The sequence below is a fragment of the Atheta coriaria genome, unplaced genomic scaffold (assembly GCF_025399875.1).
Source record: "Atheta coriaria isolate IRGN ID8LTWV9N9 unplaced genomic scaffold, Caltech_Dcor_3.1 hic_scaffold_47_pilon, whole genome shotgun sequence".
Taxonomy (NCBI): Eukaryota; Metazoa; Arthropoda; class Insecta; order Coleoptera; family Staphylinidae; genus Dalotia; species Dalotia coriaria.
Window position 1 is genome coordinate 121389 of NW_027045489.1, and position 15504 is coordinate 136892.

General features: G+C 38.7%; 1 protein-coding gene across 1 annotated transcript in view; it reads right to left on the reverse strand.

The window, feature by feature from the left end:
• The window catches only part of LOC135802724 (uncharacterized), a 32605-nt gene extending 18680 nt beyond the window's left edge, over positions 1–13925 (reverse strand). Inside the window, exons 1-2 of the mRNA XM_065316339.1 lie at positions 13406–13925; positions 2592–7410 (exon numbers count right to left, since the gene is read on the reverse strand). Of these exons, the coding sequence (XP_065172411.1) occupies positions 2592–7410; positions 13406–13435 (4849 nt within the window). The 5' untranslated portion in view covers positions 13436–13925. The remainder of the gene's footprint in view (positions 1–2591; positions 7411–13405) is intronic.
• Between the last annotated feature and the right edge of the window lie 1579 nt (positions 13926–15504).

Sequence of the window (15504 nt, forward strand, 5' to 3'; positions counted from 1 at the left end):
TATTTGCGATGTATTGAAATTTTTAGATTTCCTGAATTTGAACCGAATTTCTTTGGCGATAGAAAACAACTGCTTCTGTTTTGTGTTGCGAATGTGATTAAAATGCGCACGAACGCGCAAAACGTACCTAATTTTGGCATCGTTACTGCATGTCTATTTACAAAACAAAATTGTTACGCTAGTGACATTCAAATAGATATTCCCATCTCCAAACATGGTAAAATGTATATTGTTGCCACTTATTTAAATTCCAAAATTGATTTTAACGATAAACAAATACAAAATTAAATTTTATATACCCTCAAACATCCCATCTGATGTTTTTCCACTTGGCTCGCCTTCGCAACATTCGCCCAGAGGTGAAATGTGCAAAACAGCTGGTAATAAGCGAACGTAACGGTCGGCCGAGCCTCCGCGAGTTATTTTATTCCTAGGTATGTCGCGGCCCATCGCTGCAATGCCTATAATGTTTAATCTATGCGCAATATTCGCCTGTCTTTGAACTGCGAATTGCGCGGTTATTTATTGCGACACGCGTGCCACGCATGCGCAAATAGTAAAAAACGCCTGAATCTATTCAAATCGCGATTGAACGCCCAGAAAATACTCCGATTCCACACATTGTGCATGTCTGCTTCTCGGAAATAGTATGTTTATTTCATGTGACACACTAATTATGCTCAACATTTTTCGAAACGGCACGAAATTTTATGTTTCAATGCGTCCGTACCATGTAGTGCAACGTCACAGCGCACAATCTTGATCAGGGGACTAATAGAATTTAACTGAACTTAATGAAACATGAAATTTGCATTCGAAAGCCGCAGCGGACGATAACGTGCGCTTTGGCAATGTTCGTGGTTCGCGTTGACTCGGTGAAGAAATCAGAATTAATTATAGGCACACACATTAGTTGGTTGTGTTAATGCAATTCATTGCAGTAAAATAATTAACTTATATTACGTCAAACTATTCGCTACATTAACTTCTTGCTTAAAAATTAAAAGTTGCGTGTAATACTGGTTGCCTATGATGATGCACTTAGCAGAGCACTTAGGAATCATGAAATTTCTACGAAAACAGCAGGAAAAGAAAATAATTAAAGGTCGGTAGAGTCTCGAATGTTTATTTAGGGATTTCCCGGCAAGTATCGATTACTCTCATTAATTTTTATGCACTCTATCCTCCCAATTTCTCGGAAGCAAGGTCAAGTGTTCGATCTCGCATCGTGTAATTTCAGTAACTCAATATTACTCACGGCCGTTGATGAGAGTTCGGTTTACGTATTCCAACGAATAAAAAGCGTTAAAAAACTTGCTGCATTCAAGGTTCAGCCTTAAATAAACTCATTTTCCAGAGATTTTCATTCCAAACAATTTATAAATTAAAGCAGTCATTAATTATTCGCTTAGTTATATTTGATTAATTATAATTAACAAATCTACATCACACAAATTCAAACTGAATTAAAGACCTGATGAATAAATGAAACAAATTGAAATGGGATTGTTCCGGAGGGTACAAACAAATATTTAATCACAAGCAATCAAAAAAGAAGTGAAAAAACATAAATAATTAAAAAATACATTGTTTATGTTTATTTAACAATCACACACTATTAATATGACACTACATTTAAAGAACTTGTAGGTTTTCTTGTCTTTAACCTTGTTTTTTCTTTACAACTTTAAATATATAAGTAGTAGTAAGTAGTATAATAGTAGTATAATTAATATCGACTTCTAACAACATTTATAAACATTTTATACGTGCTATGGTACGAAATTATATTCCGAACTGTTTTTGTTACGAGAAACAGTTGAAAATAATTTTAGTAGTAGTTGAACGTAGGCAACTAACATAGCACCCGTGAGTATTTGGTTCAATACGATGCGACCTACAAATTCAAAATCTCTTATTACATTTAAACGTTTATACAATCTTTGATCAATGAAAATATAAATTTATTTTTTGTTTCATTGTTCCATTCGTCACAGGAGTTACACACTTGAAGGTAGAAGTAGAAGGTGGAAGGTAGAAGACGTTGCATTTTTGTAATCATACAACACCTACAACCAAACACAGAAAACACGTGATTGAAAAAAGGTAATAATATGAAACTAAAGGACACTTTTTGTTAAGATCAGACTGGTAACAGAAGAGTACGTTTACATCAAATGTGCATGTGGATGCATGGGTGCTCAGCGAATGTTGCAAGCGGCTAAGTCTTTTTTGGTGCAGTTTTTGTTCGTTTGTTCACATCTATTCATCTGGCTTATTACTATATTAATGCTACAACACAAAAAATACACTAACGTGCAAAATATAGTTAATTCAAGACATAAACAGTAAATTAAAAACCTAAAGTACTTGTTACAATGAAAAATATTAGATTATAACTGAAAAACGAAACAATTTTTGGCATATAATAATTCAAATTAAGAATTACTGCTAAATAACATAATTACTGTAATTAAAGGTATATTATGTACAGAGTGTCATCGAAAATGTGACTATAGATATGATTTGAGCTTTGCGATTGAGTGCATTTTTATTATTCTAAAATGAGCGCGACCGCGATCGAAATAATCAGAAAAACGATGCCCAAAATGGTGACGACATCAAGCGTAGCCAACTGATAAGAGCATGCAACGCCGTACGAGCATGCAAACGCCAAAACCATCGGGTCACCGTACCAGGTTCGTGATTTCGACTTTTCCGCCGGCGGTCGCGAACGATTCGCATTTCCCGAGTTATTATTACGACTTTGGCCAGATGAGCACGAAACGGATCGATTCGCATCGTTACTCGGCGAGCAATTTTTATCACGCGACGTTTCCGCCGTAGACTTTGTCGATTCCGCCGCAAGTTTACAATGATCACTAAAATTTTGACTTGCAGCCAACTTGGCGATTCCTTTGTAATCGATTGCAATAATTCCTCCGATTTCGACGTAGAAGGCAAATCATGAGTTGAACACGCCTTCATAACAGACGTAACAAGCCTAGGCGACTCCAAAGTTTCCAAAAGGGTTTCTGGGATCTGATCAACAGCGAAATTCGCGAGATTCGAATTTGAAAAATAACGACTATCCGCGTCACCGTTGCTGTGAAAACCCGAACTCGGCTGCGAGTCACAATCGTCGTCGGGAGTGCGCTCCTCGTCACCGTCTAGCGGGTAATCATCAATAAAAATATCACAGTTGGTTACGAACGACGTTTGCATCGCGTGCGCATGCGTCACATGCTCGGACTGATTTTGTGCGTTAAGCAGCTCGTCTAAATTAACTTCGGATACAAATGCGGTGTTTTTGTTGGTGGTATTGTTAACATCGTCAAAGGGATCAGGCAAAGCACTTGGGTTATCAGCCGGGCGAACACACCGCTCACCTTCCTTCGGCTTGGCCTGAACCACCTCTGCCTGGTCATCGGTATCACTTAGATCGGACTTCATCCCACGGAACGAGGCGATCAACTCAGCCTTGTGCTCCTCAAATGGAGACCTGGACATCTTGGAGGCGTCTTCGTAATCAGATATTAGATTATCATAATCATGCTCGGATGAACTATGAACTTCAACCACATCCACAGGGTTGACGTCAACATCAACCACGTCAATTCTTGTAGTTACGATGTTTGCCTTTGACTGTGGAATACAAGGCAGATGCTCATCAATCTGAACCACTTCCTCTTCCTCCGGAGGAGCTTCAACTTTAGTGGAAGCAATAAGTTCTGTGCTTTCCACTACACATTCCAGTAATTTTTCACATAATTTAGCATGTTCGGAGACAGCATCGATTTCATCACACTTTTGTTTGGTTGATTCATTGAGTTCCGCTTCTTTAGACTCCTTCCTTTTGAGATTATCATCCAAGGTATTAAGTTCATTAGTGATGCGATCAGAAGTTTCCCTTGCTTCAACTGCCAGCGCGGTTAACAACTCCTCAAACGACGAGTTTAATGAATCCTTCCGGGGTGTGGTTTCCGGTGAAGTGGAAATATTAGGAGTAGGCGTAGGGGTTGATTCCTTATTGAATCTACGATCCGGGGTTGCACCGCGCGGTGGTTTGCTCAGTACAAAATCATCGCCTAAGAACTTAGCCTTTGGCAATGCTTCCCTTTCATGATTTTTCGACCTTTCTTCATCTTCCTCCGAATGACCTCTGGATTTATTATGTAATGATCTCATCTCATTAAGGAAATTCAATCTACTCTCCGTGATAGTTTCGGTACTGCTCGCGGAGATTCCCGAGGGTCTCTCGGCTCTATACTTAGTTTCACTATCACTAAGAAAAGCCCTCTTTGTAGCTTGAATCCTATTCTCTTTTTCTTTCAATATTTGACGAGCAATTTCCATGGCATCTGCAATATCAGTCAACCTGGTTTTCTTAAATTCGTTTTCACAATCCCCATCCCTATTCTTCCTAGAGTCCTGATTAATCAAATTAGAAATATTTGCTGACAGTGATCGAACAGCTCGTTTCTTTTTAGAGTCTTTACTAAAGCCATTGATGTCAAAGTTTACTGGACTCACAGGTTTTAGAGCAGGTTCTTTGTTCGCGTCCTTTCTGAGATTACGATAAGCCAGATCATCTTTGACAATATCAGGAATTTTGTTCTTGTTGTACGGTATATAAGAAATCTTCTCTGGCACAGCGTGCAAATAATCACTATTAGCCGCTAAGGTAACAGGACCAATGGGAATACCAAATGGTGGCTGTGGATCTGCTACCTTTAAAGTATTATTCGCATGTTTGACAATCCTATAAACAACATCATCGTAGGTAATATCAGGTTCGGACTTGTCTGATTTATCCTCAATATCAATATCATCTTCAATTGATGAAGGTTCAAAATGAACCGGTGATGCAAGCAGATAACTCACATTTGCTAGTGATTTAAATGGGGTTTTCGTAGGATCAGAACCATCCTTCATTTTACGCAGTGCCATGTCATCATTACGGCGATCTCGTTCTAAAGTGCGCGACTTTTTCTTGTGTGGTGTATCTACCGAACAGTATGGCTCATAACTGAATGAAGAATCACTGAAATGCCCACTGTTCATCATAGGAGACTGTCCAGAAATAGTTTCATTCTTCTTTGCGAGCAATTTCTGCGCGTGAATATCCATCTCACGTTGTTCAGCACGCTCCAGGAGGTCCTCATCACCTAGGTGAAGACTTTTATAGATTGCTTCCAATTCATCAAGAGCTTCTTCAAGATTAGCAGATTTTCGTTTTATTTCTTCGCAAGGTTCATCTTGATTTGAAACAGGCTCCGAGGATGCAGAGTGTTTATAAATCGGTGACTGTGCAAATTTGGGAGAACCTGACTTTTGACTGGCAACTTTTTCCATCTCAGTAGGAGAAATTGGTTTGAATGGACTATTCTGTCTCGCAACTTGCGTCTTACAAAAGTCAACAGTGTCCACACCTTCTTTAATATTCTTATTATCGCTTACAGTACTCGGTAAGAAAATCTTCGTCTGCACATGAGTTTGCGCAGTAAATATTTGAGGACTCTGTCTGTCATTATTACCAGGAAGCGCCCCCGCTTGACCAGCTGGTTTCCAATTGTTTTGATTCGGCGACGATGACCCGTTGTACTTAGTGGAGTTAATTCTATCCGTAGACTGGATAAAGATAGGTTTACGACTTCGTGGACGTTTCTCAGTGAGATATTTAAACTTATCCGGGTCTTGGGCTACTCCTGGATGCTTCTTACCCATATCGTGTGTCATAGCAGAAGCTGGTCTCTCGACCATATTAACTATACGATCTTTGTCATTGCGGTCAAAAGTGGGGATGACATCCTCCGAATTGGTACGGTAACCTCCAAATTGTGATCGTCGATTGTTTAAATTCGGATACCATTGACTCGATGGTCTTGTCATATCTGGTGGAGGGTTTTGTGGGTTTACCATTCGTCGTGGATCTCTTGGCGGTGGAGGTGGCGGTTGCTTCAATCTAGGTTGTTCCACTAGACTTAGATTACGATATCTTGAATTCTGATTAGTTCTCGTTGTTTGGCGAAGATCATCTTCAGGTGAAGGACTTTTATGTATATTCGAGTCACATGATAAACTACGTATGTTAAAACATTTCGAATTTTGATTATTGGGTTGATATCCTTGATGATACTGATGATTAATGCTCCCTGATGAATTCAACATGGATAATCTACTCCCGTTCATGTCCATGATGCTATTCGCTTCGTTGTACGGCAGTTGCGCATGTTGCGAGCTTGAGTTTCGAAATTTATTGCTATGACTATGATGACTAGGCGGGATGGTAAAGAGACCAGAGTTGCGGTTTTGACTACTCAGCGCATGTAGCTCTTCTTCGTAGGTGGTCGGACTGTAGTTATAATAACCATTAAAATGGTGGTTGTAATTGTAGTTGTTCGGACTTGGATGATTAGGAGGCGTATAAAATTTGCGTATTTGAGGAGGTGTGGTCGGCAGCAGGAGGTGTGGTGAGTAGTCGTCGCGAACACGGATTTGCCAATTCTCCCTAGCTTGCCGCTGCATCGCTTCCCGATTAAGGATGGATTCATCGTCCTTGGACAATCTCCGAGCGTAGCGTTCGGTGCGTGCCAAACGCGACCGCCTGCTAGCGGAATGATCTCGCTTTGACAAACTTTCATCACTTCGAAACTTCGACGAAGACGCTGATCGAGAGTCTTCCTCATCAGAACTGCTGTGACGATTAAAAGAGTCCCTTCTTGCAACCGCGCGGGCTTTTGTGCGTTCCTTTCGGTGTTTTTTCGTCAAAGAGTCCGCCGATGAACCTAAACTGGTGTTCATTTGATGATTATTGCCATGAACTGACGTTGGAGTTCCAAGGTGACCCACACTATTACTATTACCCAAGCTGCTACTGATTTCTCTATTATGTGGAGGTCGTGGAAGTGGTCTCCCCAAGTAGGAATCAAAACACCCACTTGGATCTGACAACACGCCATCTTCAAAAGACCCACCCATGCGGAAGCCATTTTTATTCGATTGTCTACTAGACGTTGACGTATTGGAAGCAGGAACTATATGATCAAACGCGTTCCCCAATGATCGTTTCTCTTTTTTCCGCTTATCCTTGGGTTTCTTGCGATTGAGAAAGTTCTTTTTAAGTTCTTCCTCGGCGGATGAAGTATCGGAATCATCCTTTTTCTTGCTCCTTCGAAAGAACAAATTGCCGAACGACCATTTTCGGTCTTTCTTCGCGCTGGAGGGCGCGTGCTCCGGAAAATCGTACGTGGTCGCCGCCGTTTTGCCACCGAAATAATGCAGATCGTACGTCGATAATTCCTCCACGCTATTCATACTCTTCTTGTGCGCAAACCGCAATTGTGGCTTGTCATCGCGGCTAATATTCGTGTGCGAAGACCACGCTCGTGGACGATTGTTGGAAACAGTCTGCAACCAAAAGAGTAACCAGAAATTAACGACACTAATCAAACAACCGATTAATAGTTCAAGATGTTTAGTCTAACTACATAGTATGCGTCCGTTTGTTTTGCGTCGATTTGCAATAGGATTTTGAGGCATCTGGGATGCGTTGCTAAATTTACTTCACTTTAACAAACTCGGTGCGTACATACAGCAAAACACGCGAGTGGAGTACGAGTACAGTAAAACTATTTTTACGCGCCCGCAACACAGATCTAATGCTTTTCTTCGTTCGCTTCACCGCGCGCGCTCAGATGCTTTTCGAAACGGTTTGCAGCGGCGGCTGTAAGCCGGACTATAATTAGGCAAAAGGCAAATAAATTCATCGCATCGCGTACATTTTCTGGTGTGACGTTTGCCATCAACACACGTTTCGACCAGATTTTTCTATCGCCACCAACCAGCGCAGCAAATCAATAAGTTACCAAATTATAAACAACATTTTTCATTGAGCAACAGATATAATTATCGGCTGTAAACATTGTTCGCAATGTTCATCTACCGAAAAACTCACGTTTTACATATTTAGCACCACGAGATGAATCAACCTACCCAGGAATAAACCAAGTAAAACTGTCTCACATGTGGATTGAAACAATGCCGGAAACATAAATAGCCATGTCAAGGTCGTTTACATTTACTTTGTGAATCTTTGTGAATCAAATGCCCAAAAATACGAAACAATTCGCGCAGCACATTACAAAAGTCGTGTAAGTCTCGCATTGAACTTAAATTAGCACCGATTAACACAAAAGATTTAAATTTGACGAACGTGTCACGCATGTGTTATTCGTTTTTTGACCGAGGATTATTGTTAAACATACGTCAAGGTTACCAAATTAACACTGTATTAATACCTCGAGTTTTGGGTATTAGGTAGGTATTAAAATTTTATGAGAATCTATCAAGTATTATTGTGTGTTCATGATATTGTGAAACTAAACTAAACTACATAGTACTAGTCTACCAAACAAACATTTCAATGTCAAATAAAACACGTATTACGAAATAATACGAGACATAAATGAGTGCGGATAAACAGCGTCTTATAACCCAAGATAGAATTTCTCCTTTTTTAGTGTACACCTAATATTTTAATATTCATATACTGAATATGGCAACAAGACTATATTATAATGCATAACATGAAGTTAAGAAAAGTGGACTTAAGTTATGATATAAGTTAAGTAACAAAATAAATCTGATTTACAATTATCCGAATTGCTCAGCACCGCGGTCCTGGTGCCGGTTTCTTACACTCTTAAACTTTACGATTATTAATCGTAATCGTAATTCGTAATCAGCCAGAGGCGAGAACTTTTACATAGCGAAACGCATTAAAATGGCTTGCATAACACATAAATCAAATTTTTTTTATATTTAACTCTTGCGCGGTATTATTGATACAGGTGGTGTCTTGTTTTGACACCATATTTGGACGGAAACTACGGTCGATGGATGCGTTAGCATTTCATTGACCCTATAGAGCAAAAAATTTTACAGGGTTATCAAAATATATTAAATAATTACGTTAACTAGGATTTTGCAATTAGTGTTTTCTTTGACTTATGGTAACCCTGTTTTTGGGTTGGGTGCGGATTGCGGATAGGCCCAAGAAAAGAACTCAGCCAACAGAGGTGTGGTGCTAATATAATAATCCCCTCATACCGCGAGTTCTCTACTCAAACCGCAAACATTTACGCTCGCGATACAAAAGTTATTAACGTTATTAAATAATTAAATAATCAGGACAACAGCAAAGCTCGGAACCGCTACGGCGCACACGCCCATAACACGCCACACAATTAATTATTTAAGTGTTCCTCTTTGAGCTAATTGAAGTTAAAACTTGCGCCCGGAATCACGAAATTAATTAATTACCAAAGGCGGCATTAAACACTACTTTGATTAAACAAGGTTCAACAAACCACTCTTGTTTTCGCACAAGTCGTAAATAAAATCGTAAGCCAGCGAACACAGCATGTGTACGAAACACGCAGCAAAACAGGTATTGTCTTCGCTTCTAGGTAATACACGAAGAATAGTCTATGATTACTTCCTACAACATGTGTTCGATGATGTTGAATAAGACTGATAGTACTCGTACGTGATGTGTATTATACAATAACTAGAATTTCAATTACAATCATAAATGTGATTATTTGTCGCAATTGTTTAAATTTCACACAAATCAACAAAAATGTTCAGTGTACTCGTAGGTACCTGCCATCGCTTGGATATTTATAAATATCCTTTCAGTGATTTTAAACATACACGATGCTAGCCACTCTCGCTGTACTCATGTGTTCACTCATTGGTTTTAATTTAGATTTACGGCATAATAAATATCGCAAGCGTTGCATACTGAAATGCGAAGTGATCGTTAAGCGCCGACGTGTCCTTCGATACGAAGAATTGTTCCATTATCTTTATTGTTCCAGCAATGCAGTCACTAAGAACAATTAAATGCTTGCAAAAATCACGACACAGACAGATCAACATCGATTTACTATGCCTGCAGGCTGATCATTAATCTTCTGATTAGAATGCGTTATTCAGCATTATAAAAAAAATCTCAGGAATTTCTGCGCCACATTAATCTTATTTTGAGGAATATGAATGATTGACTACGAATGTCAATAATAAAAAAAACTTATCGATGCGTCCCACTAATAACATTCAAACACGCAGAAAGAAGTAAAGCGTGTTTAGTGTTTATAAAACGCGTGTGAGGAGTCACGCCGTGATATCGTCGCCCAAGCAACACACCGTAGTGACCCACTTGTTCTCCAACTTTGTTGAATTCCATCGCATGTCGACTTTGCTAATATATAAATATAAACGAATCCAATTGATATTGATTTTACCTTGATATCTACGCCGACCCAAACCTCAAAACAAACCAATAAATTGCCTAAATTATTTCGTTTTCATCGCGGTAATAGGAAAATAAATTTCAAATAGAAAATTTCTTCTCATGAAACTCATCAACATCTCATCGCATCATCACGAAACTAAACAACGAAGCAATACCAAAACATAGTCTATATCTAACCGCAAATCATGAGATTGCACACACTGTATTACCAAGTTACCACATGTACGTTTGTTCGTTCATCGTTCATTTATCGCGCACAAATAACAATCGACTGAAAAAAATATGAATGACTCGATGAGTCAATCGTCAAGAACAGAACCGTAGCACACGTACCAAGTAAATATAAGTTGGTGCGTAGTACGTAAGTACGTCGTAATAGTAACACACTTTTTAAGTTTTCTCTTTAAATATACTTTGTTTCTGTAATCTAATACTATACGTTTTGTTTGATTACTTTTTATCGCTTTAATTTCATAATGCACGTTCGACTGTTTGAACAATCGTTACAAAACTTCCCACGACTTATTAGAACCGCAGGATTAAGGCACCCGAGGACGATGAATATGTATCAGTCATTAGATCACCAGCAGACAAATTGCTGCAAATTTTCGCTGCATTAGAAATGTGGTTCATTCGCTTAATCAGTGGAAAGAAATGCGGAAATTAAAAATTACGCGCTGCGCAGACTGAAAATTAGACTGGTGGGAACTTTGTTTGTTTTATTTTCGTTGTATCAAATTTCGCTTGTGATTAAAATTTGCACACGTTTATTTTAACCTTAATCCAAAATTAATTGTATTTTTCGATTTGCATATCAATCAGTTTTCAAACAATAAAATTGTGCAAAAAAAAAACCACACGATAAATTTGTGTCACACGCGTGTTATGCAGAAATGAGGAAATGACGAGCTGAAACGCCCGCCATTGGCATTTCTTGCGTTCGCTCGTAGTCCCTCGAGCGGTGAAATCACTTTTGACTTCTTAGCCTAATAAACGGAATGCAATACGTCACAAGAACGCAAATTAAACGCCGCCAAAACAAAAAAAAGCCAATAAAAAACGAAATTACTTTACATACGAAATAACTAACTGTAGTGTGACTATGACACAAATCAATATGCAACCACATTTAAATTGTTTAGGTCGTCTGTCGCGCTTCGTGCACACGTGAACGTAAACTCAATGCATTACGATAAACGGACCTCAATCAACAATCGGCAATCATACCTACTCGTACATAAGTAACATTAGATTAAACACAATAGTAATTACAGTAGACTTAAACAAACCTAATATAAGAATGTTTTTGTATACAGTGCGTAAATTTAAATTGCTTACTATGGTTATTTGATTCGTCGAGGATACTAAAGAAGCATTTGTGTCAAGAAGACTGTCACATGCTGAGCAATCTGAGGGGTCATTCAAAGAAGGATATCTGTTTGGATTACAAAGCCATTCACTGATTGTCCCATTGTTCGAAGACCCCTTATTGTTCTTAATTGCGTTTGGCTGTTACTCCAATTTCAACAAGCAAATACAATACAATACAAATGTGCTCAGCATTAATCTATGGCTAGGGGAGATTATTGTCGTGCTTAGATTACTACATCACATTTTTTCCTATGTTCAAATATAGGTAAGGTGGAAATATGTCGCCAGCAGGTAAGGCAACACTTGAAGGACTAATATATTGTCTAGACATGTCAACACGAAATCCATTAGACAAATTATAATGTAATATTTAAGAAAATTCACCTAAATTAAAAATTATTTGCTTTTCTTGGAAGTAAGTTATATAATTAATGAAAATCTCTTTCCAGGTAATTTTACAACTTGCACTTATCATTTTTACAAATTACTAACTAAACCAGAACTCATTAGAATCATTAAAACTAGTTTCCAAGTTCCCACTTTTTCAACAAGCAATAAAAATGTTCCAACCAAGTCATCTTGTTATTAATCTCCTCTTTCACAGATCCTCTTTACACTTGTCGACTTTTTACTCCTCGAAGCATAACATTATTAAATAGATACCTATATAACCATTACTATCACTATTATGACGTTAGGTGCGTTCACCTCATGTCTTCATCTGCGATTTGCTCCTCTTGCTCCTCTTTCGCGCTTCTTATATTTACACACCAGTTACCGGCGAGTGATATCCGGCGAGCGTAATTAGCGTTCGAGGCGCACGATGTGACAGGTAGTTGAGTGTACGTCGAGCGCGAATAATTCGAGTTATTAGTTATGCATGCGCCGGAGAGATCTTAACAAAAAAAAAAAACTTGAACTAAATGCCATAAAGGAGACAAACTTTAAAGAAAAATTGAACAACATACAAAAAAAAAACTAAAAATAAAATTAAAAATTCAGAACATGTAACACCATAAATCAATAATAATTTTTTTTGCGAGCGAAAGCTAGTCAAACTAATACGCGACTAATTAAACAATGCACAATCAGTGAGTGCACAAAACACAAAACACCTCCTTTTCCAGGAATCCAATTATCTAATTAGAAAGCAACTTGGTAATTGTACACCGCCGCTGCATGCGCACATTTCATATTCATAACAATCATAAATAGACAGAACAAATAGTGTTCAGTATCACTATTTGTTCACTCCATTCAAGAAATATGTACGAGTATTCGCAATGCGCATAAAAGTATCTTATACATTTTTATAGAACTGTATCGGTCAATGAGTGAGTTTGCAACAAATTAAAAAGTTGCGCTAGCCAAACAAAATATTCATGCACAGATATTTTTTCACTTTCATTCAATTTACTAACGCGCCAACAATTAGTGAAGTCGTGCGAGCGCAAACAATGCGCACATTAATTTCATTAATTACACACAAATTAAATGTTGGCAAAAGCAACATTTTTGATGAATATGTGAAATATGAAGTCAAACTTGTGGTTTGCCGACGTCAAGGACGTACGTGTCATTAGTTGAATCACGTATTGTCTCACAGTGATAACTTACATAATTTAATTAAATTTAACAACCCGGCATTAAACCCAAAATTATTAAAATAAATGTTACGTAAAGTTTTTAATGCAATTGTTATGAGTTACACACCTGATAAACGACCGTCGTTAGTAATTCCATGTTGGCGTCTTTAAGATAAATCCGCCGACCACAGACACCGCGTGCAACTTGCTATTATCTCCTTCAAGTTTTCAATTCCACCCAGGTGCGCTCGCTGGAGGTTCGAGGGCGTCTTCAAAGTTAAAACGCGCACGCATGCTCGGTGCGCGCAAATATATAAATTGCACTTTCGTTTAGTGTGCTGCACGTAAATGCCTCCGAGTGTCCAGTTCCAGTGTCCAGTCCGGCAACCTCTGCATCAACATCACATTTACACCTTACACCTGTTTGCCGTGAGCCACGCGAGCCCACACTAGGTTACAACACACCGCGAAAAAATAAAACAACAACTCACACAAGAGACACGCACGAGAGAATATAAAAGCACTCTCTTGAGATACTCTGTCCCTCGTAAATAACAAATATGATGTCCCACAAACCACAGGGCACCACAATACACCCAAGTGCTTATTATAATATTACGAGCGCAAACGTAAATGATACCACACTAGACTCAAGAGATGTTGCTGCTTCACGTAGCAATGGTTCAACACAACTGACTTGCGAGTAGTCACCGCCAAGAAGGATATGGGTGCAGTGTGGGTAATACCTACCGGCGTCGTAGGTAACAGAGAAAAAAAACCTGGTGGGGACCCGGTCACCCGCCGCAACGTCAGACTTGACTTAAGTCAAGACTAGTAAAAGATGACTTTCGATGCGAGGAAAGTAACAAAAGCGGAGCGTCTAGTCCGGTCTAGTCGCGTCTACTGGAGCTTGTTCAGCTTCAGGCTCAAATAACACACATGTGTAATATGTGACTTAAGCCCCTATACCCTAAACCAGATAGATAGTGGATAGCACAGACATAACGCAGCGATTAAAGTCTACTTTGGTTTTTTTTTGTCGTAAGAAGCAGCTACGTGAAGAGAAAAAATTTCCATCTACAAAATATTTAAAACATTTCTTGTGAAATCTATATTAGAATTATGCGATTTTAAAGCAAAAAAAAAACACTGGTTTTTATTTGTCGGTCCACAAAGACAATACTGTCGCAAGTTAGAACTTAGAAGTTACAGTTATGTAAACTTTTTGTGTCGTCTTCGTGGTCACATTTAACACATTCAAGCGTAATGAATAGTTTCGATCCAATGAATGATTTTGCAAATGCGAACAAACTCACTTCTTTCTACCAACATCATTTCCTTTTCCGCTCTGGGTTAAACTTAAAACAGCACTCAAAACTTGACTCCAGAGAGGCGGTAGGCAAACAATGCGGAACGGGGCAATTTTACGACAGGAAATTGACGTTTGCTATGTTAACTGATTACCCACTCATAAACGAAAGTTCCACTTGGCACCAAAATGGCAAAAATTCCGGTTTTAAACCATAATCAACCCTAGACACGCCATTTAACGTTAGGTATTCGAAAAATGTTAATATCCTAAACATGATGTTTTGAAAAACAGGTAGCCACGATGGGCCGAGGCGTTTGTTTTCATTTTTTTTTCTATCCCTCGTCAAAATAAACCTGTCCAGTCTGAATAAAATGCATTAAAACCTCCAAGAAAAAATCTAAATATCAAACGTATCGAAATTGAAAGTTTTCGAGTATAAAATTTCGTGTTTAGTGCATTTCGGTGTTTTCCAATCCAGTAGATCCTCTCCCCCGTACATTCACTCCATAAAAAGCGCAGTTTATGTACTAAAAGTTCATTAAATTCACACTTTATGTAATCCCACATTTCGAAATCTTCATGCGCGGAGCTTTAGCGTTTGAAATTTAGATTTTAGCGACAAGCGCAGTCACAACATAACATCGTCGGACATGTGCCGCCAGCCGCCATTATTTTTTTCTTCACCATTCCAACACGCCGCCAGAATAATGGAACAACACTTATTTATTACGTGCGTGTGCCGCAACACACAACAAACAACAATTCACGTTGTTCTCGCATTTGCATGTGCAGTACATACTTTGCGTTGTTGGCGCGAGTACGCGCCATGAATAACAAGAGCATCTGGCAGATGTCGATGGTGCGCATATTAATATCAATAAGGGAGCGAAGGAATGCGACACATCACAATCAAC